General features: G+C 43.7%; 1 protein-coding gene across 4 annotated transcripts in view; it reads right to left on the bottom strand.

Moving 5' to 3' along the window:
* Positions 1 to 27,748, bottom strand: part of TSHZ2 (teashirt zinc finger homeobox 2) — a 439,977-nt gene that overhangs the window by 159,370 nt on the left and 252,859 nt on the right. Inside the window, exons 2-3 of one of the 4 annotated variants that reach the window (XM_087445107.1) lie at positions 17,995 to 21,069; positions 14,715 to 16,495 (exon numbers count right to left, since the gene is read on the bottom strand). In XM_087445107.1, the coding sequence (XP_087301233.1) occupies positions 18,002 to 21,069 (3,068 nt within the window). In that variant the 3' untranslated portion in view covers positions 14,715 to 16,495; positions 17,995 to 18,001. Of the gene's footprint in view, positions 1 to 14,714; positions 16,496 to 17,994; positions 21,070 to 27,748 lie in introns of those variants that run through there. The other 3 variants (XM_087445108.1, XM_087445106.1, XM_087445109.1) reach the window with 3 other exon arrangements.

A 27,748-nucleotide genomic window follows, 5' to 3' on the forward strand; every position in this document is an offset into this window, starting at 1 on the left:
AGATTTGCAAATGTGAACTGGCATCAGTGTTGCTAACTTCAGCTTCTGCCGCCGCCTCTGCTATGCCAGCATATTTATGTGCATAATTTGATTTCTCAGCCACACTGTTAGTACATTTTTAATATTAACTATGCACGAACAGACAGCCGAACTTAAGTTGCACTGATGGTTGGAGTTCATTAGATTGAAAAAGATGGGCAGGCGTGACTAAGATGGAGGTGGCAGGCCAACATCCAAGAAGCAACGCTCAACAGACACTCTCCATTCTCAACAAGCCCAAGTTACACAGTTCCTGTTGTCGGAGGTGGCAAAGCGCTTGTGAAGGAAGGAAGAAGAAGAAGAAAGCTCCTGCCCTGCATTTGGTCAGGAAATTGACCAGGTGACGGCCAGGCACATGTTTGCTTTCCTTCCACCACTTCTCATCACCCCAAACTCATCTCGACTCTACACTCAAGTCCCTTTTGCTACCTATGGAGCAGGGGAGCATGGATGCCTATTCATTCTTCATGAACCCAGGTCGCAGATCAGCTGCTTATGAAAACCTTCTTTACATAGGAATATGGCTGATCATGTCTATTGGGGGAGGCGCACTGATCTGTAATTGAATTTTGCCCCCATCACATAACGCTTCTGTGACCTAGATGAGTGACTCCATCTTGCTACCTCTCCGTTTCTTCATCTGTACAATGGGCATATCACCTACTTTATAGGAGAGTAAAGCTTAAAGAAGCTAAAAAAGAGAAGGGCTGACCTCAGCACTTGGCACATAGCAAGCTCTGAATATATGTTTATATTTTATTTTTTTTCTGCCTCTTTTTTGTCTTGGTAATTTAAAAAATTTATTGGGCTGCTTCCCAGGCCCTAGAATCAAGAAGATCCGGGGTTTAAATCCAAACTGCACTAGAGGCTGTGTGGTGATGGTCAAGTCACCTAATTTCTGTGAACTATGGGTACTTCCTCTGTGAAATGGGGGTGCCCAGGGACACACGCGGTGTGACAGCAGGAAGGATAGAATCGCGGGGCATAGCAAAGGGTCTAAAAGAGCGCCTTGGACATAGGAAGCACTCAGAAGTATTAGCCTTTATTTTTTTCAGGGATCAGGACAGTGTATGTGTTCTGGAAGGGATGAGGGGATCTATCAAATACACATTCAAATTCTGGTGCTGCTGCTTCCGAGCTGTGTGATAACGGGCCACCTCCTTAGCCTCCTTAAGGCTCAGTTTTTTCCTCTACGAAATGGGGATCCATAACGGAACCTACTTCTGAGGATTTGGGGAGGACATAAGGAGAGAACACTGGTCGCCTGCTCCCTCAATGTTAACTGTCACTGTTATTAAAGTTTATGTCTTCAGGGCTTCAATGGTGCTGGCACATAATCAGTGCTCCATAAACATTTGCTGATTGAACAAGTGAGTGAAATCACTGTGCTATTAGGCAAGGCCCAGATCAGTCCTGGGAAAGATGTCCAGGGAACAGGGCAAAAGGCCTACGGGGGGCTGTTGTTGATCTGAGTTGCAAGTATACAGACACCAGGCTTTTGAAATCGATCAGAGACCCAGGTGAACAGCCTTCCCATGCACACCAATGAGAGAGAGGGAACTGGCACTGATTAAGCACCTACTGTGTGCATTGTGCCAGGAGCTTCCTTATCTTTTTCTCATTTAACCCTCACTACAGACTCTCAGTGGGATATGACTATCCCCATTTTATAGACGGGAAAACTGAGGTTTGACTCTAAGCCCCCCAAGGGCAGAACAGGGGCTGCAAAATAGAGAATGCTCAATTCATATTTGTTGACTGGACCTCGCAAAAGTCTGTAACCTGCTGAGGGTGACACAGCTAATAAGTGACAGAGTTGGGATCTGAGCGGAGTCCTGACCCCCAAGACTGCATTTTCTATTTTCAACTTTTAGGCTGGAGATTAGAAGGAATAGATAGAAAATGGCTAACTAGTCGCCGTGCACACTGCTCTTCGTATATGAAGCTGGCATTCCTGTGCCGAGGCACGTGATTCGTGTCATTTGACTGCTGTAACGATGAGGCTTTGCAGGGACTCGGTCCCACTCTCAGACGAGGCAAGAACCTGCACACAGTGAAGCCCACCTGAAGAGGGCGCTCTAGAGATGCCTTTGGATCCCTTATACCATATCCCTATGCCCCCATCCTGGCTTCTGCCTGTTTTTCCTTCTAACTGATGCACGTGCAACTCTCTTCCGTGGACAGCCCACGGCTGCTGGAGCTGCTTTGCTTGCACGTGCAGTGGCCTGCAGTGCCTGCACACTTATGCCTCCTGGGTCGGCCTTCCACCAATGCCTGACTGAGGTGGGGGTACCAGAGCCGGGCTCTTGCCTCCAGGCGGGCTTAATGAACACCCTGGATCTCTCCATGGGATCAGGCTGAGGCTGGGGCTTTCCCTGCAGTCATACCCATGCCTGGCTTTCTCCTCTTCCCTGACCTGCGTCTCCACTCCCTTACTGGTTTCTCCTGCAAGCACGTTCCTAAGAAATCACTTGCCCAGGAAGCCGGACGTCAGCGTCTGCTTCTGGGATCTCCCTCTACGATACTAGACCAGAGGCTGGCAAACCGCAGCCTGTGCGCCAAATCCGGCCCTCCACCTGTTTTTGTAAATAAAATTTTATTGAAACTCAGTCACAGCTACTCATTTGTGTATCATCCGCGGCTGCTTTCGTGGTGGAAGGGCAGAGTTGAGTAGTTGTGGTAGACACTGCAGGCTTGCAAAGCCTCAACTATTTACTGTCTGGTCCTGTGACAGAACAAGTTTGCCAACCACCGTGCTAGATGATGCTTTGAGTACACCAAGCTTTTGCTCACCTCAGGAACTTGGCACTTGTCATTCCTTCTGCCTAGCCTTCTCACTCCTTGACTCAGGGGATGATCAATTGCTTCTCATTTGTTTAGGTCTCAGCAAAAATGTCACTTTCTCCGAAAGGCCTTCCCTGTCCACCCACCTAAAGTGGCCTTCTCTTCCCTATCCCAATGACCTGTATTCTTAGCACTTACGGCACTGAAATCATTGTCCTTGTTTATTGGCTGCTGTCCCCTCCATCGTTACCAACTTGCACATAGGCTCCATGAGGGGCAGAAACCTTCTCTGTCTTGCTCATTTCAGGACCCCAGTGCCTGGCCTAGTCCCTGTACATGGTAAGCATTCAAAAACATCTGTTGACTGAGTGATGAGGAAGAATGGAAAATACTTCAGTGGGCTGCATTCATACCAGTTGATTCTAGAAATCAGGTGCTCCATTTAGATGGTGCTGGGTAATTCGATCCTCATTCCGAATCCTTATTCTCAAAGAGAGGGGAACAGATTTCATACTCAAGCCGCATTAGTGCCTGGACATTTATTGCCTCTGGTATTAATTTGCTTGTTTTGCCACCTTATATAATGGGAGGTCAGTTTATGTTATAAACTGTAATTTTTGAATTTTAGGATATAAATCGACCTGCTTCAGGAACTGGCTATAAAAAGCCTTGCTGTCAAGGGGTCAAAAAAAAGTTATGCTGTGTTAATGGTTTTAATTAATGCATTAATTTAACAAAGTTTTTGTTGAGGGCTTATTATGTGTAGAGTCCACATCTGAGGTCTTCAAGGAGCTTCCTGGTAAGGAAAGAAAGGCACATTCACACACGCATGCATCTGCAATCCATTCTGCACTCAGATGCCAGAGTCATCTTTAGAAATGCCAACTGGGTCACGCCATTCTTTTATTTAAAACCCCCCAATGAACTTAGAATAATCTACACTGGTCACCATGGCCTGCACAATTAGGTCTGCTCTAAACATTCAAACTTATTTCACCCTAAGCTCACAGAATTCCAGCAACATTGGCCTGCTTTCAGTTTCCCCCAATACTCCCAGCTCTTCCTTGCCTCAGGATCTTTGCACTTGCTGTCCCTGTCTGAAATCCTCTTTTCATTTATTTCAGCACTGGCTCTCTCAACCCTTCATGTCTCAGATGTCATCCCTCACAGAGGCCTTCCTGGGGTACCCAAAGTAAATTAGCACCACTGCCCGGGCCCTTGGTATTTTATTTATTTCCTTCATGGGATCTGAAATGATCTTGTTTATTCATTTGTTTTCTAGTTTCTTGTCTTTCTCCTGCTTTAAGATCTGTGTGGGGAAGAAAAACGTCAACACGTTCACTGCTGTATCCTTGGAGCCTAGCACAGTGCCTAGACACAAAGAAATGCACAAATAAATAACATAATATCAAATAGTTATAGATCTAACAAAGGAAATAAAACAGAGTGATGAGAAAGAGACATAAGAGAGGGCGGGTTGGCTTTAGACCAGGGCTTGGCAAACTACGGCCTGTAGGCCAAACCTAGCCCACCACCTGTTTCTGTAGGGCCCTCAAACTAAGAATGGTTTTTACATTTTTAAAACGTTGAAAAAGAGTCAAAGAAGAATGCTATTTTATGACACATGAAAATTATATGAAATTCACGTTTCAGTGTCTATCAATAAAGTTTTATTGGAACATAGCCACACCCATTCATTTACATATCACCTATTACTGCTTTTATGCTACAATGGCAGACCGAGTAGTCGTGACATAGACTGTGAGCTGCAACCATGAAAATACTTACTATCTAGCCCTTTATAGAAAAAGTTTGATGATTCCTGATTTAGATATATTTTCAGGAAAGATGATGTTCAAGTTGAGATTTAAATGATGAGAATGGTTAATATAAGGATGAGACAGACTATATTTGAAGTCCCTGAAGTAGAATAAACACTCCTGAAATGGTAGCTCTTCTCATTATGATATGAGCTTTGGATTATGACTTTTGATCTGGCATTTGTGTGCTGGGCAAACTGGCGCAGGGCAGTAAGTAGAGATGAGAAGATCTAAAGATGACTCCTGCGTCAGTCCTTACAAGAGACAGGGTGTGCTTCAACTAACCTAACTGCTGTGGAATCCAAAGCAGAAGGGGTAAAGTGGGAAAAGCACTGTGAAGGTCCAATCAAGAAAAATTAGTGAAATGGAGAGAAGTGGAAGAGAGGAGAGAAAGACGAGGGTTCACAGATCCTAAGCTGAGGTGCCAAGAAAATAGTGGGGCCATTCGCTGTCATTTCAGAATCAAAAAACTTAGCAGATGTCAGGAGAGTGAAAAGATGGCCTAGGTCAAGCTTGAACCAGATGAGCTAGATTCAGGGTCATTTTCCCCCAAAACCACTTGTGTCACAGCCCTCTGGCCATACCAATCTCAGCCCAAGTTCTAAAGTATTGATTCTACCCAACGTTCCCAGGAGTGTGCATCTGACCCAGCCTGAAGAGAGCATCCCATTCTCCCAGCCTCAGGCATTGCTTCAAGAGTATGTGACCCCAAAGGTCAATTAAATTCAATCTCCATATTTGATTGGCATTCTTGGGAAACAGGCACTCTTTCCACAGAAACTCCTAACCTGGTAGGCTATAACCCTAGAGCTGGTCCAGGCAATCTTGACATTTGTCTGAAAATGAAGACAACACAGAGGAAATTTGAGCTGAAAGACCAGGAAAGATCAAGTTCTGATGACATGCATCCTTTCAACCCAGGATCCATCTGTGCATGAAACCAACACTATCTTTGAATGAGCTGATCAATTCCCTGTTTTACTAAGTTAAGTTTGACTTGGTTTGCAGTCAATTATAAACAAGAGATGTTGATAAACACAATTTAGAGTTAACATGCTAAATGGTTTTAACTATTGCTTCCAAAATAAATTTATGGCCCATCTTTTCAGAGTTAAGGAAAGTATGAAGCTAAGTCAAGAGGAGGACCTATTCCTTTGACTGCCAATCAAGGTTCTTCAGATGGAAAACTCTTCCTGATACAGCAGAAACAACTGAGTTGATATTGTCTACCCCTTTAAGTGATCTCAGCAGGGTCGTGCAAATTGCCAGGCCACCTCCCGCTTTCCTATTTTGGTCCTCTCCTTGGGTGGCCTCTGTACTGCAGCTTCTGCTCGCTGTTTAGGCCTCTAATAGATGATCTGGATGGTCTTGCCATCTTGGTTTGACTTGATTTTGTAAACTAAGCTAGAATCTCCCTGACAGTTCATGCTTCGTCTTCACACAGGACAGAGTGTCAGACAGGATCAAAGACTGAATTAAAGCTAATAAGAGCAAACTTTTTAGAGCACTTATAACATGCCAGGTATTATGCTTAAAGCAGTGGTTCTCAAAGTGTGCTCCCTGGATCAGCATCATGTTATCATCTGGGAACTTGTTCGAAATTCAAATTATCTAGCTCCACCCAAGATCTACTGAACGTGACACTCTGTGGAGGGGGCTCTGCTATCTGGGTTTTGACAAGCCCCCCACATGATTCTGATGCACGTTCAAGTGAGAACCATTGGCTTAAAGCGTTAACTGGATTATCTCTTTCAACCCTCTCTATCAATCCTTTGATAGGACAGTTATCCTCATTTATAGATGAAGAAACTGCATCTTAGAGAAGTAAGGACATTTGCTCTTACTGCTAATGAGTAGTGGAACCTGGATTCAAACCCAGGCAGTCTGACCCACATACCTCTCTAGTGCTCTCCAGCAAGGGTGGGCATAGCCACTCAGCGCCTGTGTTCCCAAGCCAAGTGTGTGGCTCACATTCCAGTGGGCTGGCAGGAATACTGCCTCAGATTGACATGTCCTGTTGCCTTTTGCTGATTCCTAGTGAGCCTTAGGACACATTTCTTAACCTCCAAAGAACTTTCCATTTAAAACAAAAAGCGATTGTGAGAAAAATGAAAGGCAGCCACAGAGCAGAATCCCAGCTTCAGACAAACCTCAACTCAGGTCCACTGGGTTCTGAGGATTGCTCAGCACACAGAGGAATTTGTGATCATCAGCTTGCAACCTCCTCTCTTGAAAATTGCCTGCTCCTTCCAATTCCCCTGTTTTGTGCACTGCATTTCTTCCCAACTAATACTGTGTGGTTACAGATGCCACTTGGCTCGCAGTGATTTATAAGCAATCGCTAATGTTCAGTTATAATTCCCCATTTCAGATGCAAAAGTGGCTCATCATATTCACCACAAAGGCCTCTCTACAATGATATATAATTTAAAAATTAACACGAGGACAGAGGAGACTCTGCATTTTTGAACTAGGAACTTAGAGGATTCAGAGGTTAAAACTTGATAAGGTGAGCTCAAGGAATTAGATGAGTTATTAAGCAAATGTCTCTGTTACATGTTTCCATGACTTCAGAGTTTTTCTAGTATCTTCCAGTTCACTTGCACTTGTCAAAGTGCAAGCCCACAAATGGTATATTTATATTTGGGTATTTTTCCCTATTGTTAAGAACATTCTCTAATTCCTGACACAGACCATTCCGATATAAACCAAGCTGTCGGAAAGCAAGAAAGCAGAAAAAAAATCAATGCTTGATCTCTAGCAGAGGCCAAACAGACCTGAACAGCAAGATCAAAAAGAGCTTATGGGGATTCTCTGGGGAAAACCCGTGGCTGTGTTTACAGCATCACTGGCTCTGGTAGAGATGGATCCAGAAGACTTTGGACAGTAGAATATGTAGCATGCCCATCACCAGGGAAGGGAGCAGTGGCAGGGACAGAGGTAAAAAAAAAAAAAAAAAAAAAACGACAGGGAAGGTGAGAGTGAGCTGGTGCAAGAAGGAAAAAGAAGGTAATGTTTTTGCATGTGTAATGCCTGAGATACTTTGGTGCTTGTCTTGGTTCAACCATTCATGGCCTTGTGACCAAGTCATTTCCTGGTCTGCTCCAGCATCAAGTGGTTACAATTATGGATTGCAAATTTATTGACATTTGACATCTACATCAGCCTTCCTCTGATCAACAGAACTCTCCGCCGCCAAACTGAATAATTACAGAAGATTTCAGCAGTCACGGGGATGCCAAAAAGGTCATTAAATCATCTTGAAAAAACAATGTGTTCCTCCATTTCATCTTGCCAGTAAATCTTCTGTCGAAGTCAGGACCACCTAGTGTTGACGCTCAGAGGAGGGGGGCTGAATTACAGAATGGAGAGAGGAATTAAATTAGGATTGAAAAATAGGAAGGTGAGCACAGCAGGGACCTTTCATTGTGTACTTTATAATTCCTGGAGAAGCATAAAAATAGTGGTTTACTTTTATCAAAAAAGATTCTTCTTGGGAAACAGGCAGTAATGGCATGCTTGGACGGTGGGGGTGGTCCAGGGGAGATGTGGAAAGAGCAGCTGTATCCGGGTCCTCTAGAGCCCACGCAGGGCCCCGTAATAGGAAGCTGATAGAATTAGTCCTAATACCCTACGTGTCTTCTTTGTCTGACATCCCTTCTCCTTCCTAGAAAGAATAGTTCTGAGTGGCCCGGAAGCCTCTTGGAGCCATTTGTTCCTCTCCATGCTCACTGTCTCTACTGCAGTCCAGATCACCACCACCTTTCCCCTCGCCCTCCCACAGCCTCCTCACGGGCCTCCTGCTTCTGCTCTTGATCTCTCTCATCCATTCCACACTCAGCAGCTAGAGGCACCTTGTAAAAGAGCAAAGTAGAGCATGCCATGCACCTGTTTAAACGCCTTCAATGGCTTCCTGTTGGGCTTAGGGAAAAAAAGTGCAAAGTTCTTACGATGTTCTACAAAGCCCTGACTGGCCTCGTCTCCCCCTCCCCTCACCTCCTGAGTCACGTCCTACACCTCCAGCTCCAGCTCTCAACACTCCAGCCTTTCTCTGAATCAAACACATTGATGCCACCAATTTGTCACATGACCAACTCCTTCTCAACCTCCTCGTCTTCTTCCCCTCACCACATCCCCCCATTTAAAATAGGTGGCCCTGTCATTGTCCCTTATGCTACCCTGTATTTCCTTGGCAGCTCCATATTCTTGGAAATTGTTGTTACTATTATTTTTGTGCTCAGTAAATGCTAGCCGTTGGTATTATTATCAATCCGTGTTCTCTGATTAGAATGCAAGGTCTGGGCTTCTTCTTCGCTGCTGGAGCCCAACACTTACAACAAAGCCTGCACATAGCAGGTTCTCCAAGAGCATGAATTAAAGGGCGACTGAATGAAGGTCCGTTATCCTCCAGCCACAGAGAACGGCTCGACTCATTCACCTGAAGGCATTTATTGACTCTGCTCCCATGGGCATGTGCACCTCGGGAGAAGACATTTCTTAGCCCAGATGCACAAGCCGCATAGCAGTGTCAGTCCTCGGACAAATTTTTACGGTGGGCTGGGAATGTTCTCACTTTCTCACTTTTCAGGGCTGTGCAAAGCCTAAAGATTCCTTCACATTGGCTTCTATCATGTGCTGGGCGCTGTGCTAAGGGTTTCACATACTTTATCTATTTGATCCCCTTCATTGCTGATGAGTGATAGCCATTACTGTCATTTCACACATGGAGGATGTCAAAAGGTCCCTCAGCTATGATCAGCTTCTAGATGCTGTCACTCCCTTGAGTCCCCTCGTCTCCCACTGGTCCATTCCTTCCCTGTACCAGTGCTGAGCACAGTTAAAGCCTGGGTGATGTAATGTTTTCTTCTGTGATGGGCTGTCCGCATTCTGAGGGCAGGGCCGGTCTTTCTGTTGCTCGCCACTGTGGTTCTAGCACCAGCCACAGCCCCCAACACATAACAGGCATTTACTCTTCAATGAATGTTTTCATATTTGCCTTTCCCAAATGGAAGTTCCCAAGACAGGAAATGGGGCTCAGTTCCAGCATGTTATAAGTGCTGCTGTTGTTATCATTACAAATGTTAGACACGTTCACCCAACCTCAATTCTAGGGGTGCTGTATTTTAGCAATTATGTGAGTAGCTCTCTTTAGTTGAGGATTTCTATGTGCCTGATACTGCCCTAGGAGAATATGGGTAGGTTTTCTTTAATTTTATCCTTATAACACTATGTGAGGCCAGCCCTCAGCTAGCAAGTGGAGACCCGGCCCTAGGCCAGGCCTCAGCAGTTCCCAAGCCCCGGTTCTTCCCTACTGCGCTTAGCAGCCATCTGCTTCCTTCGTGGGATTTCTGGGCATCAGGAAGTCCTCCTCTCCTGAGACTTCCTGACGGGCATTCCCTCCACTTCCAAAGGCCTCCCACTTTTCATCCTCTTACATTTCTGGGATGACGAGGTCCTGATTGGTTCTTTGACTTCTAAGCCACAGCAAACACTATCCAATAGGGACCCATCTCCATGGTTACCGCACACCAGAATCCACAGGAAGCCAGCAAAGGGGAAGTGGAGGCTGCAGCAAATACGGGGGGAGGAGGGGCCAAGGGGCCATAAACAATTAAACACGACAAAATCCTCTGCTGAACAAAAATAGGATTATTTGACTGTGAAATCAAGTAATGTAGCATTGAAAATAACATAACCTGAAACATCATTTTTTTTCCTCCATAGATGAAAAAATACCAGATAAAACTGTGCACATTGAAAGTACCAGTTTGCTGGAGGGCCTGAGTGGTAGAAAGTTGTCTGTGTCAAAGATTTGGGCTTTCAGGATATTTAAACATTTTTTTTGCCCATTCATCTTCTCTCTCCTGCCAGTAACTTGTGGATGGCGTTCTCACCTCACACTTTGGTGTATTACCCAACAGAATTTAATCCAAGGTATACCAGAAAGGTGCTGGGAGAATTTTTGGCCAAAATTCTGGCTGGAGGTAAATCATTCATTTGTCCACACTTGATTTCCAGCTCTGCCTCTTACTAGCTGTGTGATCTTGCTGATCACCTGTTTGAGGGCTGGTTTCTTCACCTGTAAACTGGTGTAATCACAGTTCTTTCTTCATTGAGTTTAGGGGTAAGATTAATTGAGATAATATATGTAAAGGGCCGAGCACAATAGCTGGACACTGTAACTGCTCAATAAATGTCATCCTTCTGTCAATATCAATGACAAAAAGACAATAGTGACAGGGAACACTGTGCCAGGCATGGTTTAAGCACTTCATTTTCTTTCCACATTTAATCCACATCATCATCACCATTTGCATTGAAAACTCCAATGCAGATCTTCCAAAGCATGGCACAGCCACCGGTGATTTTGGACTATAGCAAACGGAATTTTTCAAGGTAGCTGGTGGCAGACGGAGAAAGGGGAAGTCAGAGGGAAAGAAATGGCGGGTTAGTTATATATTCCATCCTTTCTCAGGGCACCTAAACACCACCCCGTACTTGTATTTCCCCCCCGGAGCTGTTTTAGTTAAATCTGTACTTATAGTCTCTCTCTATTTCTTCAAATAAAATGGCACAGTCCACCCCACATCTTGATTTAAGCCTTAAGCAAACAGAAGGGGATTTTTTTGAGGCAGGCGATCAAGGTGGAGACTACAGAGGAGAGTGAAGGTCGTCAAGCACTCGCTTTGTGGGCAGATCCAGTGCGGGGCACTGCCTAGGCACTATTTTACTCAATCCTCCACACAAATGGAGGCAGGGGAAGGGGACTGCATTGACCACCACCCGATCTGTGCCAGGCTTTCTTATCAATCTGAACATAAATGATTTTTTTGAGTTTTCACAGCATCACTAGAAGATCAGCCCAATAGCAACGCCCTCCATGCCTAAATATATCATATGACTCTTGCAAGTAAAAACAAATAAACAAACAAACAAACAAAGAATATTCCAGGAAAAACCACCACCACCACTTTCCACATAGCCCTGGATCCCTGAGCTTTGGGAAGTGAATGTTAACAGCAGCACAAAGGTCTTTAAACCCCCGAATGTGACATACACCTTCGGCTCCTGGCATCCCCTTTTCCTGCCAGGTGAGCCTCATGTAACATTTACACTGGATTTAATAGGAGAACATGACATGCACTGATTTTCAACAAACTCCTGTTCTTTTGGAGGAAGAGTCAGGGAAGAAAGCAATTGCACACCAAATCCCCATCTATTTTGGTACCCTTAACGCATTCCGTTATCTCCGTGGCCTACATATCATTTAACAAACTGCCTGGCGATTCTTGCAGGGTGTGGCGTGCTGACTGATTTAAAATCCCCGCATTGCTAAAACTGCATTGTTCTTCATCAAGTTGAGTCATTTTTATGTGAAGTGTCAAGCTCCCTAACAAATAACTCCTGCCAGACAAATCAAGTTCCTCGTCTTAGAGCCTCGGCTAAATAGTTTATAGCTTTAATCTGCTCACCGAGGTGTGCAGTCTATGACAGTAATTATAAATGCAAGGAGAAATTATAGCTGAATGCTTTAACTGCATTAGGAGCCGTTTGATGAACAATCATGAGTGCCTGCTCATTTCCAACAATAGAGGGCAAGTTAGTGTCAATGCATTAGAGAGATTTCAGTTCTGCGTGGCTTTTTCTCCCATTTACCACGGAATGTCACTTGTCTCCTATAAAGTAGGAAAAAAGCACTGTGGAAAGCTTTAAACTTGATAGTTAAAAAAAAAAAAAAGACAAAGAGAGAAATGTAGGGGAAACTGTTTATCGTTATGACTTCTTTCCTTCTTTTTTTTGCCCTGTTTTATTTGGTGGCAGGTTCGGTTCCAAATTAGTTCGTTAAAGGTAACTGCTTGTTTACTTACTAGGGGCCTTAAAAAAATCCCTCCTCAAGCCATTTTTGAGAAATCTTTAGAGAAAAAGTCTTCTTTAAATGAAGGGCAAGTTCAAAATCAGCCCAGCAGAAGCTCCAGGGGTGGAGGGCATCCCTCCACCAGCTCCTACTCTCCATCTGCATCTACCTAAGCTAATGACACAATTTAGCTCTGTATTTTCCCCTCCTCACTTTCACAGAAAGACGTTTTTAATTTAGCTGAAGAATTACACAAATGTATTTTAAAGACATAAATCCATATAAAAAATATGAGCTAATTAAAACATTGCACTCCCTGTCGCTCATGGATTTTCAATTTAGCGAAAGAAAAAAGAATTGCATCTGGTTAAATGAAAAGATGATACTGACGGCAGATTGGAGTAAATGAAAAATAATGTTACTCTATATTAAAGCACCAAATTATACACGTCAGGATTGAGCATTCAAAAGTCCAAACGAGGGGGGGAAGTGCAATGGAGATGGAGATGTGTCGATGCACAAGGAGAGTTAAGGCAGATCACTTGGATAAAATGAAAACGTTAAAAGAGATGACACATTTCTTTCTTGCTGCATTAAAAATGCTGTAGCCTCGTAGCTGACCCTGTTTCTGAATTCTCATTTTGCTTCTCCAAAATGAGAGCTGGGATGAGGAATTATAAAAATTCTTACGTATATATTTTCAGTGCAGTTTGGGTTGTTTCATGGTTAGACTCTATATGGTAAATGTATAGTTAGCTGACTGAACAAGGAAATTATAATCAAGAGACTGAGGATGCTTTGCTTCATCCCGCAGGTCAGTCCCAGGTCCCTGAGTTGCAATATTTGGTTTGCAGCTGGAGCTTCCAAGAGGCCCAGGAGAACCCTTGCTCATCTCTCAACTCTTATGCCACGTTTTACAGCCTTTTCTCTGTAAGATGGACGTATGCCTGGCCTTAAGTAGCATCTAGAAACCATTTGGCAAGGTGGAGGAGAAGCCAAGAGGCGGAAGAAAGTTGATGAGTGTTGGGTGGTCCTGGGTTCGAATCCCACCTCTACGCTTACTGTATGTTCTTGGACAGATCATGAAACTCCTTGAGCTCTTTGCAAAGTGAGGATGATATGAATAATCACGCCTGGCTCATAGGAAGAGGCCAGTACGTGGTAGCTTTGCTGTCCTTGCTGTCATTAGAATCAAATAGCGGGTTGAGGTTTCCATGGGGACACCTGCTTAGGTATTCATGAGCTCAACCAGGGAAGACTCTACAGGTTCTCTACACTTCAGGTGAGGCTGAAGGACACGGTAGGGGCCTGTAGAGACTGTCTAGAACTATCTTTTCTTATGAACCTACTATGTGCCAGGCTTTATGGAAAAGAATTGCATACATTTATTTAATTCTCACAACTTTCCTGTAAGGGGAGAATTGTGTCCATATTTTATAGACACAGAAGTGGGGTACATCTTAGAAAGAGTGGATGAGTTGGGGTTTGAAGCCAGGCCCGAGGGCCTCGGCAGCCAGAGTTCTTCCTCTAACATCACACTGTCTCCGAGACCACCATTCCCCTCGTCAGCTTCCCCCGGGACTGGGTAGACGCCCCTCCTCTGTGGTCCATTCAGCCTTTACCCCAGAGCTGCCCATCTATGTGTCTGCCACTAGCCTCAAAGGCAGACTCTTGTCCTGGTCACTGGTTTATTCCCTGGGATTAGCACAGTGCTTGGCATGGAGTGGTGGCTTTCTAGATGGGTGATAATGAACGAATGAGGTTTAGAGATTATGGGAACTTGGGAAATTCACACAGAATCTCTCTGCCTCCTTTTTCTCCCCTGTAACATAGTTGGATCAAACCCTATCTCATAGGGCTGTTTGTGAGAATAAAGTGAAATAGTTTGTGAAGTGCTTGCTGCAGACCCGTCACATTTGGCTAGTATAATCAGCATGACTGCTGGTTCACCATTATATTTCCATTGCTAAATAGAGTCTGGTGCATAGTGGAAGCACAACCGATATTTGTGAAGGATGAAAGAAGTGTAGGGAGGGAAGACAAGAAGGAAGAAAAGAAGAAAGGAAGGAAGGAAGAGGGGGAGGAAGGAAGGGAAGGATATTTATTCAATGGATGAAGGATGGGTTGATGCCTCTTATAGATATTAATTGGTCCAGCCCATTTTGCTCTCCCCAGACTGCCATATAATCCATGTTGTTAGGACTGCTAGATTTAGCAAAAAAAAAAAAAAAAAAAAAAAATACAGAATTCCTAGTTAAATTTGAATCTCAGGTAATGAATACTTTTTTAGTGTAAATATGGCCCTTGTAATATTTGGGACATACTTATTTTAAAAATTTATCTGAAATTCAAATTTAACCAGCCATCTTGTATAGCCTGTATTTTATCTGGCAACCTTACATGCTGTTCACCCTGAACATGTGTTTTTATCAAATCACCTACAACAAAGGTGGTGGCTTATTTGGACTAGAATTCATTTCCGCCAACGATTTCAAGGCTAGGTGTGCTGCTAAACTTGTACACTATATTACATGGTAATAACTGTAATTTCAAATCCTTATGTATTTTAGACTCATTGATTTGCTCTTTGTTTAATTTCTATTATTCAAGAACATGTCGTTTTTAACGGTATATACAAATACCTACTGAAATTGTTTTAGGTCACTTATGTCCGAGAATAGGGACACACATTTAATATTTTCTAATTAATTTTTAACGAGAAGTTGCATTTCATATTTGGCAGAGCATTTTGCAGGCTTTAAGACATATCCAAGAAAGGAAAGAAAATTCAGGTCAAAATTTGCGTCTTACAGAGAATGTAGATATGGTAAAGCTCCCAAATTTTCGATAAGATCTTGACCATGCTTTCTAAAATGTATGTCATTTTGTGCTATCATGCATACCAACTAAAATTAGAGTTCTAGATAACAGTGATCTCATTCTGTGATCATTTAAAAACGTATATGCATGATCCTAAGCAGTGGGCAAGGTATTGCATGAATGTTGTTCTAAGGGTGGAGGAATTCTTCCCGAGGGGACCAAAGCATCAGAAAGCCACCTTTGGGCAGATGTGGGAGCCGTTCAGGCAGACTGGAGTATCTTTAGTATTAACACAAACACACCAAGTACCCGCACCGTTTTTTGTATACACACAACTCACGTACACTCCCATCGCTTTGAACGAGTCTCAAATACTTAAACCTGTTTTTCTGCAATCCTCTCTCAGAATCACAGCATCATGGTGTTTATATAAGGAAGGAGCTTTAGTTTCACATAATGATAAGTCTGTAATATGGTGCTTCAAAGCTCCAAATCAGAAATATTTATTCTGTACAAATGCAGAGAGAAGAGAAAAAAGCTATCCTATCTATGTATATAACAGATTTGTAAGGATCTTTTGCGTAGGTTTTTCCAAATTATTGGTTTACCTGTGCTTCCCTCAAACGGGTATGTACGTTTCAGATTTTGACTAAGGCTTTCTTTTTCTCTCCTCTCTATTTACATATCACAATGTTTTGACAGTGATATTAATTTTTTTAAAAAAATGATTACAAACCTAACAGATGGAAAGTTGGTCTTTATTGTAGCACAAACAAACATTACTTATTTGTCCTTTTCACCACGGTTTGGACCTACCACTACAGGACTGGAAATATCTCTCTTCTCTCTGGGTAGATGTGTATATCCACCTTTTGTTTGAAGGACCAGAAAAGCAAATAGCAAGTTACATAAATTTAAACTGTTATATAGCAAATAAATAGGATGTTGCCAAGCCCCAAGCTCACCGATAGATTCAATAGATGCATTTTGGCTTTTTTTCCAAGAATGTGAGCTGAACAAATCATGCTTGGAAAGCAAGAGATGAATCGGCCAGTAACACATTTTAATCATTATGATAAAAACATGCAAACAAAACAATAGTCTTCATTTGGGCCCAGATAGCCATTAAAGTTATAGGATGGTGTCCTCCTTCACCGGAAGCTCTTAGATCTTCTCACTGAGGGAAAAGTCCCAGATCAGATTTTTTAACCCTTTATTTCATTTTGACCGTCCTCACCCTCAGCGAATGCCCCCACCTGACAGGAAGTGAGCCCAGAGCCACACCGTGTAAATCCCCCTCTCCACCTGGAACTCTGCTAGTGCCTATACCTTTGGGGCTTGATCTGAAAGTCTCCTATTTAAAAACAAATGCTTTCACAATAGGGGATGATGAGGGCTTATGCATTAAGTTATTACTAGCTGTTCATATCTTATTGTGAATTAACCGAAAGAGCTAATCTGTAACCTAACATGATATAAACAGAACTGGCAAGTGCCGAAGGCTTAAGTCAGGTTGGGTTTTCATCCCGGGATGTGGCCAGAGATGGAGGACAACCTGAATATGTGAGGGGGTTCCTAGCATGTGGGGGGTATCATGCTGGAGGGCAGAAAAAAGGAAGTAGAGAAAATACAAAAAAGGAGATGAAACGGATTTGTTGAGACCCAGACTTGCTTATGTTTAACATTTGAAAGTGGCCGGTGTGACTAGTCTGCTAAGGTATGTGACCTTGGTCTCTGTCCTCTTTCCTGGAGATGACATAGATAGTCTGGGCACCAGTGACTCTACAAGGCATAGAACTTCTATGATACGTGATGCAAATCACCTTGAAGCTGTGGGACCCCATGGGCATTGGCAATGGGGGCGCAGAAAGTCATTTGTTTCTTTATGTAAAATAAAATCTCAAGGGCATGCATTGCATCTCTCTTTGTTAGAGGCGGACTCTGATATTAGTCTATCCTAAGGAAAACCAAAAGATGAGAAGAAAATAAGCTTCTTCTCTTTTCATCTCAATGTTCTACAGAGAATATTTTTCTACCATCTGACTACAGGGTAGATGCTCTTTCATAGAAACTCTAAGGGAGGAAATAAACAAAGGGAAGGGAGTGGAAGGTAGCAATTGCTTGAAAGGAAGCTGCAAAAAACATTAATTACAAGTAATAATGATCAAGACAACTTTAAGCTATTCATGAGCTGATTAAGAAATCTCTGTACAGCAGCTGCCCCCAGGAACTCTACAATCTTTATTCTGTTGCTCACCTTTTTTTTTTTTTTTTAATCACTTTGTAAGTCATTAGCATTGCTATGGGAAGGTGAGGTGGTGAAATGGGACAAGGAGAGAAGTTAGTCCTTATTAATTAAAATGAGGTGTAGCCTTGGCTGGACCTTGAAGTTGGGCCTTGGGTAACTAAAGGGATCATGTGTCATGAAGCAGTAATCTGTGAACTCCATCTCTCTAAACCCATTGTATTCTATTTCCCAACACTAAACTGGAGAAATTGAGAGAATGGTTAGGACTTATTTATCATGTTCTAGTCGTTCATAAAAATAAGTCCTATTCCAGCAGGCTACTGTCCTCTTGGTATTGGGAGACATTAGCTGTCTCTAAACAGACCCATCTCCCTTCCAGAAGCTCCTCACAAGGCCACTGTCACAATCACCTGGGAGCAAACCCATACCTGCAGGCTATTCTTCATCCACGTCTGTTACAAACTGTGAATGGTGTTCGGGTGACTTGCTGTGCGTTTTGCTTAGGTGGAGTTTTACTGCGTGTTTGCTCACAAATGTCCGACAGCACAACTTACACTTGAACTTAGAGTCTGTGTCCTCTTCGCCAGCTATTGTTTCCGGAGACCTCTGAGCCGACGACACCCGGGAGATCTCCTGCTCCACCTTGCTTTGCTGTTCCACGGCCATGCGGGTCATGTCCTTCATTTGGAAACCTAGGTGAGATTCTAAGTGGCTGATGTAGGTAGAAGGGGTTCTGAACTGGGAGGCACAGTCACTGCAATAAAAGATAGGGTGTCCCTTGTCCATGTTTTTCAGAAATTTTGTCCCGCCCGTTTTCCTAAGTTGGTACTTGACGTTCGCCAGCCAGTGGCTGATAGTGGTCATCGAGAGTCCCGTAAACTTGGAGATTTGCATTCGCTCTTGTGGGCCCAGATCCGACAGCAGGTATTTGCCCTCCGATGTCTGGAAGAGGCTCGAGGCAAACTGCGCTTGCAAGATCAGAAGATGCTGAGGGTTCCAGTTGGACTGCCGGCCTTTTCTTTTATGCAAAGTCGAGACTTCGCTGGAGACATCCTCAAAGCGCCTGACATCCATCTCCAGCTTCAGGGGAGGGACCCTCGAGGAGGCGGCGGGCTTTGGGGTGGTGGCTTTGGGGAGGACTTTGACCATATCGGCGATGTCAGACAGAGCGTGCTTCTGAGGCGGGGACGTACAGGATTGTGCTTGCGCGGACTCGGCTTTCTTGCTTTTGGACTTGGTCAGGTCGATGGGCTGATCGCTGTTGTCAAACAGGTAGCGCCTAGACACGCTGGCTGGCCTTGCGGAGGCAGGACTCAAAACCGGCTTGTCCATGACACTGAGATTCGACTTGTGAAACATAGAAATTGTGCTTGAGCTTGGGCTGGAGCAGGAAGGAGCGCGCAGGGCTTCGGTGGCTTTGCCCAGGTGATTGTTCAAGACGGACTGCAGGGCGCTGAGCGGGTTGACGCACGGCAGGGCCGAAACGTGGTTGGCAAGGGCGCATCCATTGCTAAGAGAAGACGCTGTCTCCAAGGGCTGGGGTTTCTCTTTCTCCCCGCCCTCTTTCATCAGCTTGTCCTCCTCCTTCGGGGGACAGGGCTCAGCCTTTTTGGATTCTACAGGGGTTTCGCTTTTGGAGAGAGAATCCCCCTCATTGTAGCTGAAACACGATGCCTCTTCCTGGGGACTTTCTTTCCCACACTCCTTCACGACTTCATCCTTGTCTTCTGGCTCCTTCTTAACTTGAGTGTATGGGGCCAGGTTTGTGGGCACAGAAACCAGTGGCATGACTTTCCACTTCGGTGCAATTGGCCTTAACTTGTTGGAGAGATTAGGCCGAATCTGCAGGACCTGGGACCCCATGGGCAAAGACGGCTTGGGGCCCTCCGACAGCTGGTAGGCTGCGTGGATGCTGGGGTAGGCGCTCCAGCTGGGAGCCCCATTTTGGGCTTTGTTGATGGCTGTGGTTACAGTATTTTCCAACGACTTCAAAATGTCCCCTCCACCCTTTGCGCCATCTTCCAAGTCCTCCTCCCTTAGATATTGATATTTTATTGTAGGGTCTAAAGGTTTTTGTAGAGGGTCTTCGTATTCCTCACTTTTCAGGATTTTCTCATCCTTGTTGATTTCGTCTGGTTTTTCTTTTTTGCTCTCTTTCTTTAATTCAGTTGTAGAGGCTGTACAGTCAGAAGCTGAATTGCTTGATGGCTTGGGAGTCAAAGAATCACTGTTTGGGGTGTCTGATAATGACTGCATTTTCTCCACAGCCAGTGGGTCTAACACCAGCTGCTTCCCTTTCTTGGAGGCAGAGCTGGTGACCTTGAGAAAGTGACCCGTGACCATCATGTGGGTGGTGAGCTGCTGCAAGGTGTCGTGCGAGCTCCCACACTCCATACACTTTAAGATCTGGGACTTGCAGGCCTCAAACTGCCAAGTGTAGCTGGCGCCGTTTTGGTAGCCATAGCGGTTGTTGGAGGACAAATGCAAGTTGGCATTCTTCTGAGAAGAAAACGAATCTGCAAATGAGCCCGTGGTTGAATCGGGGGAACACGGCCGATTGACATCAAAGACGCGTTTCTTTGCTGGAGTGACCATTTTCGATGAAATGGTTGGTACTGGCTCCTTCAAAGGCACTTTTTGGTAATGTTTTGTTTTTATCATGTGGACGCTCAAATCTTGGAGGGAATCGAAGGAGTCGCCACAAAACATACATTTCAGAACCTTTTGAGCATCCTCCTTGTCCATATCCTGGAAAGCCCTTTTCCGGGGCTTTGAATAGCTCGTGGGTCTAAGCTTGTCCTTTTTGCGGTTGTCATCTTGATAGTGGCCCGTTTCGTTCATGTGCACAGTCAACTCGACCAAGGTGTCATAGGCAGCACTGCACTGCCGGCACCGGAATCTGCTGGCCCCCGTGAACACAGTCCCGCACATCTTACTACTCTGCCGGTACAACTGGACCGAGCTGAACAGGCTGGGCTTCGACACGGATCTGGAAGGCAAGTTCTGCTGCAGGCTTTTAGACAGAGCGTCTTGGTGCCAGTCAAAATCAGTCCTGTTGCTGCCATTTCGGGTGTCACAATTCCGCCTCTCGCTGTTGGACAGCTTGAAACCGAGACCAAGGCCCGACCAGTAGGAATCAGACAAGATGTTGGCATAGACAGCAGTCATTTTATCCATGCAATTGTGGGCTTCGTTGGGAAGTTTGGGGTGCACGCTTGCTTTCTTGTCTGAGGCATGTCGACCGCAGACGCTCTTGACGTCTGACACCTGATCACTAGCATCGCTCAGCAGAGACTCATTCTCCGCATCCTGATTGGACAAATGACTTCCTGGAGAGTTCTGGTAGCTGAAGCAGCCTTTCTGCTCTGGGCCCGTTTCTAGCTCCTCGTCCGTCCCTGGGTCATTGCTGCCCTGAAGCTGAGCTACTGAACCGCTGTCTTCCTCCTCCTCCTCCTCTTCTTTTATTTCCTCCTCTTCCTTCAGCTGTTCCTCTTGGGCGTAGCCTGCAAGAGAAGAGGGGGAGATGAAATAACAAAACAGGCTACATAGTCCTCCCCAGTCGCCCCCGCTTAGACTAAGTGCTTCCCCATACCGAGCTGAATAGCAATCTAATCTACACTTTTATGAACTGCAAGCAATGGAAACAGGAAACAGCCAAATGGTGTCTTTTGTGTTGTCTAATGCCTTTTTTTAAATTGGCGGGAGTCATAATTCTTTATAAATGCCTAGAATCCCAAGTTAATAATTTTCATGTTTAAGGAACATCACTCTAATACTCCTATAATGGGACAGTCACTAAATTCACATATATGATTTTCAGGAAAGCTGGACTGAAATGCAAATCCTATTAAAGACATATCTCTACAGAGAAGGAGATTGGCTCATAAGAAAACTAAGACTCGACCCTTGGCATCTCCATGGTAAGGTTTACCAAGATACTTGGATATATTGGCATACAATCGTCTTAATAAATCATTTTTGAGTTCTCAGAAGTAATTTTAATACACAGCCACTTTATTTTTGATAGCCAGTGTCTTTTTGTTAGAACATTTTTACTTGCTGGGAGTTGCACAGCAGGAAGAGAGATTATGGAGTAACAAATAAAATCTTCCATTGATAGCTGAAAAATTATGTAAGCTCAGCAAATATAATGAGTTTAAAATAATAGCAAATGGTGTTGGAATGGGAGATTTGGGGACTATCCTATCACTCTCAAACAGGTTTATGAAGACCTTTTCAGACAAGGCTGAAAATGCCCTCTCGATCTTGTGCCTGTAATTTCAAATGCCCTGTGATTTGTGGGTACCCGTCATGAGATGCCAATTATATGTTTGATTTGTAGATGCAAAATGCTATTGGGGATGCATGCTTTCCCTTCTCTGAAAGGATTTAGGACCAGTAATTGCATAGGGAAAATGAAGGCCTGAGAGAGCGGGTGCAAAGGGAATTAATGGGCAAATATCCATCAATGGAGTTGAGGAATGTGACTATTTATGCCCATGCACTCATTTTCTTCACCTGGCCTTTTCAGAGCCTCGTGGATAAAATGCAACCAAGGAAGTACCCAAAGCAAGGGAGATTCAGTCTTAGATTTGCAAGGCCTGCATGATCTCAACGCAATATTTTCCTTATTAGCTCTGATCTGCCCCCTCAGGGCAGGTGTGTCAGGGAGAAACCCTAGGGTGGTGCTGTTATTTCCATTCACCAGGGATAAAGCTTGGAAAAGGAGTGATCATGCATTGGAGGTCCGTCCTGTGAGGCAGGAAGAGAATTACGAGAGAAGGGGGTTTGTTAGGAATAAGGCAGCTGCAGTCAGGAACTCGAAAGGCTCCTGCTGCTGTTGGTGAAGATGAGGAATATTTGTTGAGCAATTACTGTCTCCTAGGAGCTATGCTAAATGCTGCAGATACACATTTTCATTTCATCTAATAGCCACACGAAGCAGAAACTATTATTATTTTCATTTCACAGATGGGGAAACTGAGGCTTTAAGGTTAAGAAATTTGCCCAAGGCCACACAACTAGTATTGCAGAGTCGTATGAACTCAGTCTGTTTGATGAGAGAATCCACGGTCTTATCCACTAGGCTCCACTCTCTTTCTATTACCAACCAAATGAATAAGAAAACTTTGCAGAGATCCAAATGTTAAAGGTTAAGCAGTGGAATTTCATTGAAATGTCACTAAATAGATAACCACCTTGCAGGGGAGAATTGTGGGAATATTAGAGACAGGAACCCATGATTTTAAGGGCATGATACCATAAAGCAGATGAAATGTAAAAACTCACTCCAGCCACCAGTGTCACGGTTGTGTTCATTATTTTATTGTTACTGGTGTTGTGTTTTTGCTTTCCTAGCAAGCTGACAAGTGGATTTTTCCATACACTGGTGTTGCGGGTCTCTAGTTCCATAAATTGATTTGAAGAAACAAAAGCTACTCAATCTAATCAAACAACCCTTAATAAGTGGTCACTACTTGCAAGAAAACCCTAGTTGAAAATAACTGAGTGGCTGAATCAGAGCACCCCCCTTATCCTCAACGCGTTTTCTTTTTCCTGGACTAATTTGTACATTTGCAAATGAGTATTTGGTATGTATGTTAGTCATACCATGGAGTTCAAGTAGAAAGTCTGCTATAAAATTAATAAACGAGTTGTTACAGAGCCAAACAAAACACTCCAAAGAATCAGCCAAATTTTATCAATTGAACAGGGTCATTTTTGACAATTAAAAGGGCTTTATTACTTGTACGCTGGGAGCACACGCATTAGCCAGGACTATTCCAGGCTAACTAAGTCATGTAGTCACCATACTGATGGGCAATATTACAGCAACAAAGAAAAGTGTGTGTGCACATGCACTTACACACATGTGCACACACACACACAGAGCAAGTGAACAATTCTAGGGGGAAAAAAGAGGGCTTTCTGTCATCCCAATTGGTTATGGGGTTGCTAAGATATATTCATCTCAGTACTTTCCATGCCTAGCACAGGGCCTGGCCCTCGGTAGGAAGTTGGGAAGTAATTCATGTTCTTTAGTGTGTGTGTTGATGAAATATACATGCATGCACGTGTATTTCATCACGCATGCGTGCGCTCACACACAGACACGCAACCTGCCCAGCCAATATAGTCGTGTTCACACAAGGAGAAAAGAAGTGTTCTTTTTTTCTGTTGACATTCGGAAGCTGAGCTCTCTGGACCAGCTCAACTTCACAATCTAGTTTGTCCTTCTAAATGGATTCCCCAGAAGAAAAGTCAGAGACAGCAAACGCCTTCCCCACAATACAGATAAAATTTTCTGCTTAATTAGGCATTGACATGTTTACTATAACCTTTACAGAAGAGTAACTCGTGCTGAGAGACCCTTTGTGTCTGTCTTCTTCCGCAGAACAGACTAAATCTCATGCACCCGATAAGGTAATGCATTGAAAAGCCTCACAAAAAAAAGTGCCAAAGCATCCGTCAAAGTCAGTGTATTTTAACAATGGCTCAGGGTTCCAAGGAGTTTTTAAAAACACATTTTAATATTATACATTTAAAACTGTTCACTTGACTTAAGTGATTTTGTTTGCCACCGGCAGCTGAGGCGAGAGAGGGAAGACAGCCAGAATATGGGTTGAGCTGGGTGTATAATGAGTGTCTGTCTCTCTCTCTATCGATGATTTGTTTAATAAGATTGCATCATGTGTAAATCTTGGTAAAGTGGATGAGTGGCAAGTTTATTCTTATGAATACTTATTTAACAAAAGAAAATGATCACAATGATGCCAAGGCGCAAGAAGAAAGAACCGTTCTCTGCAGAACCTCCTTGTGGATTTCAGGTTGAAGATCAAACTTCGTGGTGGTCAACATCTCCCTTTCCAACCTAAATTTCTAATTTCACCCCTTTCCGCTGCCTGACTCTGGCTATATAAAGCTTCCCCATTCCCAGGACAGCTAATTCATGAGCAAACCTTGTCAGTTTTATATCTAAGGGACTGACTCGAGAGACCATTTTTCTTCTGCTCCAGGACCACTGCTCTGACTGGACCACCATTATTGTCCACTAGGGTGACTAAATGGGCTTCCTGCTTCTATTTCTTCCAGTCTGTTTTTCAGAGAACTGCTAGAATATTCTTTGTTAAAGGTATTAGGTGGTGACGTTGCTCTGTTTTAACTCTTGCAATGTCTTCTGCTGCACTTATAATAAAATGCAAACTCTTAGCATGGTCTATAAGAGCTTGCAGGAGTCGGCCTCTACCCCACTGCTTTATCTCTCAATGCTCTCTCCCTGCTCTCCATGCCTACGGGTCAAAGCCTACCCGCTCCTCCTTGAACCTGCCAATCCTTTTCTAGACTGTGGTTCTTTGCAATTGCAGATTTCTCTGTCTGGAAAGTGCTTCCTCTGGACTCTCACATAGTTGGTTCCTTTTCATCCTTCAGATCTCAGCTCAAATGGCCTCTTCTCAGAAGGCCTGTCCTGACCAGTCTCTCCTCTTTGTAACTCCTGATCACATCAACCTACTTGCTGAAACTTCTCTGACACTTACATACTCTGCAATCATCTTGTTTGATTATTGATTGCCTCCTCCCACTAAATGTGAAGATAAAATGTCTGTCCCCATGCAGACAGAGACCTTAGTTCTCCTAGCACCCAGATCACACCCTGGCACAGAACAATATCCACAAATTATCTGAGTGAATGAATGGCTAGAGCATACAATGAAAGGGGATTATTCCAGTTGCAAACTCTGGCTCCACTTCTCAGCAGTGCTGTTAGCACCTGTGATGGGTAAAGCTCTCCCACCCCCTACCCCCAATATAGATCACTTGTGAATTACAACCATCCTGATCAACTCTTCTCAATGACAAAATCAGAACATGCCCATAAACCATCTTTTCAGAACAACCCAGCCACCAACTTTCTGGTTGCCAGAAATCCTTGAGCTGTGGATTTAAATTTTTAAGTGTGAAGACTACAAATCAGAATCAAGACTGCAAAGCATCAGAAAAAAGCACTCTTAATGTGAGCAGACTTTTATTTGAAAAAAACTCACACACGGGGACTTTGAAAGGATGGACTAATTTTATCATGGATAAAGCCCATTAGCTGTTCCATGATATATGTTACACAGACATTAGAGTGGTTTTCTCCTGAACTCTGATTTTAAAAAGGAGAAATGTCATTAGAGAAATATGTTATATGTGCTGCAAATTTTTTACCCTATTAGTATATGGGTAAAATTCAGAAATAAACTCTTAAATTTTAGAAATTTCCTCTTAAATCAAAGATTAAAAAAAACAAAAGGGAAACAATTTAAAAATTTTCCTCTTAAATTGTTCCAAAAATGTCTAGTCAGAATGATTTAAATGAAATTGTGCAAATAATTCATGGGTGGCATGATGTTAGATTTCAGATTTTTTCTCGGCATACATTTTTGTAGTTGCCTTGAAAATCCTCAATAGAGTGTTTACAGTAAAAACACTGACAGTTTTTAAAGTGGCAGGAGAGGTGGAACGGTTATAATCCGAGAAGAATATAAAACTCAAGAAGGCTGATTTTCAAAAACTAAAGCAGACTTCAACCAAGACCTCATTTAAAAACACATCTGGTGGTGACAGGATCATTTTTGCCAATCTACCCCACTAAATGACAGTTTAAAATCACATGAAGATTCTACAGTGTGCAGGGCAGATGTAAATGAGGGGATTGCAAAAATTTCTTGCCATGTACCCAGTAGGTATGCTAAATGATGACATGGAGGAAGGCCTCCCTGTCAAGAGTCTCTTGTGTTTTGGTGACTGTGGTCTAGATATCCGTTAATATGTCTATTATTATTGGCACTAATTGGCGCTCTGGTTGGCAGGCCGAGTAAAGAGATAGAGGATTTAGTTTAAGGAGGCTGGGCTACGTTTCAATGGTGGCTGGTTCTACAGTGCGGGCCCCTCGGAGGGCTGTGTTGAGGGTATCTGTCTGCTTCTTATTTCAGGAGGTGGTAGCCCAGAGGGCTGTGGGGATCCCTGACACCATTCCCGAGCACAGACTTCACTTTACAGAAGATCCAGGCTCAGCCTCCCTGCCGTCTGGAGAAATCATCTAAGTTCATGCACATTTCTAAACAGGAAAATTTTCAACAGGAAAAGAAAAAATTCATGTCATATGGATTTTTCATCCCTGCCACACCATATATAACTCATTAATGTAAGTGTGACTTGTATGCACAGATCAAGTGAGAAGGGCTTGTTCCCTTATCTACCTGAATGTCGGAACCAAACAAATAGAATTCTTTGTTTAAAGGAATGTTGAAGATGGAACGAGTGCAAGGACAGAAAGCTTATCCTGATCCCTGATCCCATAAGTGCTCTGCAGAGATAGCTGGAGAGCTTTCTTAAGGTCATTAAAAACGGCAACATCTCTTTTACTATTTCCTGCAGACCATTCAGATAATTGGAATGTTTTACATGTACGATGGATGCATATCAGGTGGGGTCTGTATGGAGAAAAAAAGTCCATTGACTTAATATGCTCTTGTTTGTAGGCACTTTCTTGGGCCATTGTCACAGCTCTGTAGGCTATAAAGCTGTTTTCTCATCATGCTTTGTGACTTTCTCTACATCTTGGTCATCAGCAAAAAAGGACTAGGCTAGTTTAAGTCAGGGGCAGTGGATACTCTGTCATCTCTTTGTGGTTCATCTGTTTATTCCTTTAATCAAGAAATATTTATCCTGCAGCTGTCACATGCAAGATACTTCAGTCGAGTTTCATTGGGACCTCCGTCACAGTGGTTCTCCAAAGGCCGAGGAGGGTAGAGAGATGAGTTATGGAGAGAAGTTGGACACCAGAGGTGGGGAGGAAAAGGTCTTGGAAAGGTCATGCATTACTGGAGGAAGGCAGGTACCTTAAATGGGCAAAGTAGGCCAGATGGGAGAAAAACAATCCTCATTTGCAAAGGTACGTAGCTCTGGCACTCGGCTAGATAGACACAGAGGAGCTGTGGGTAACTGGAAAGTTTATGCTTTCCAGTTGAAGGAATCCAGCTGCTACTCAAGGAGCAGCCATGGGGTCTTAGAGTTGCCAGATATTTTGTTTGGCCAAACCATGTAGATGAAACCAAATATATCTGGGACCCATCCATTTGCAAGCTCTGAACCAAGGGAGTCAGGGGAGGCAAAGAGTTTGAAGATCTGGCATGCTCT

The sequence above is a fragment of the Ceratotherium simum genome, chromosome 21 (genome assembly GCF_057802395.1).
Source record: "Ceratotherium simum simum isolate JZ-2026a chromosome 21, ASM5780239v1, whole genome shotgun sequence".
Lineage (NCBI taxonomy): Eukaryota > Metazoa > Chordata > Mammalia > Perissodactyla > Rhinocerotidae > Ceratotherium > Ceratotherium simum.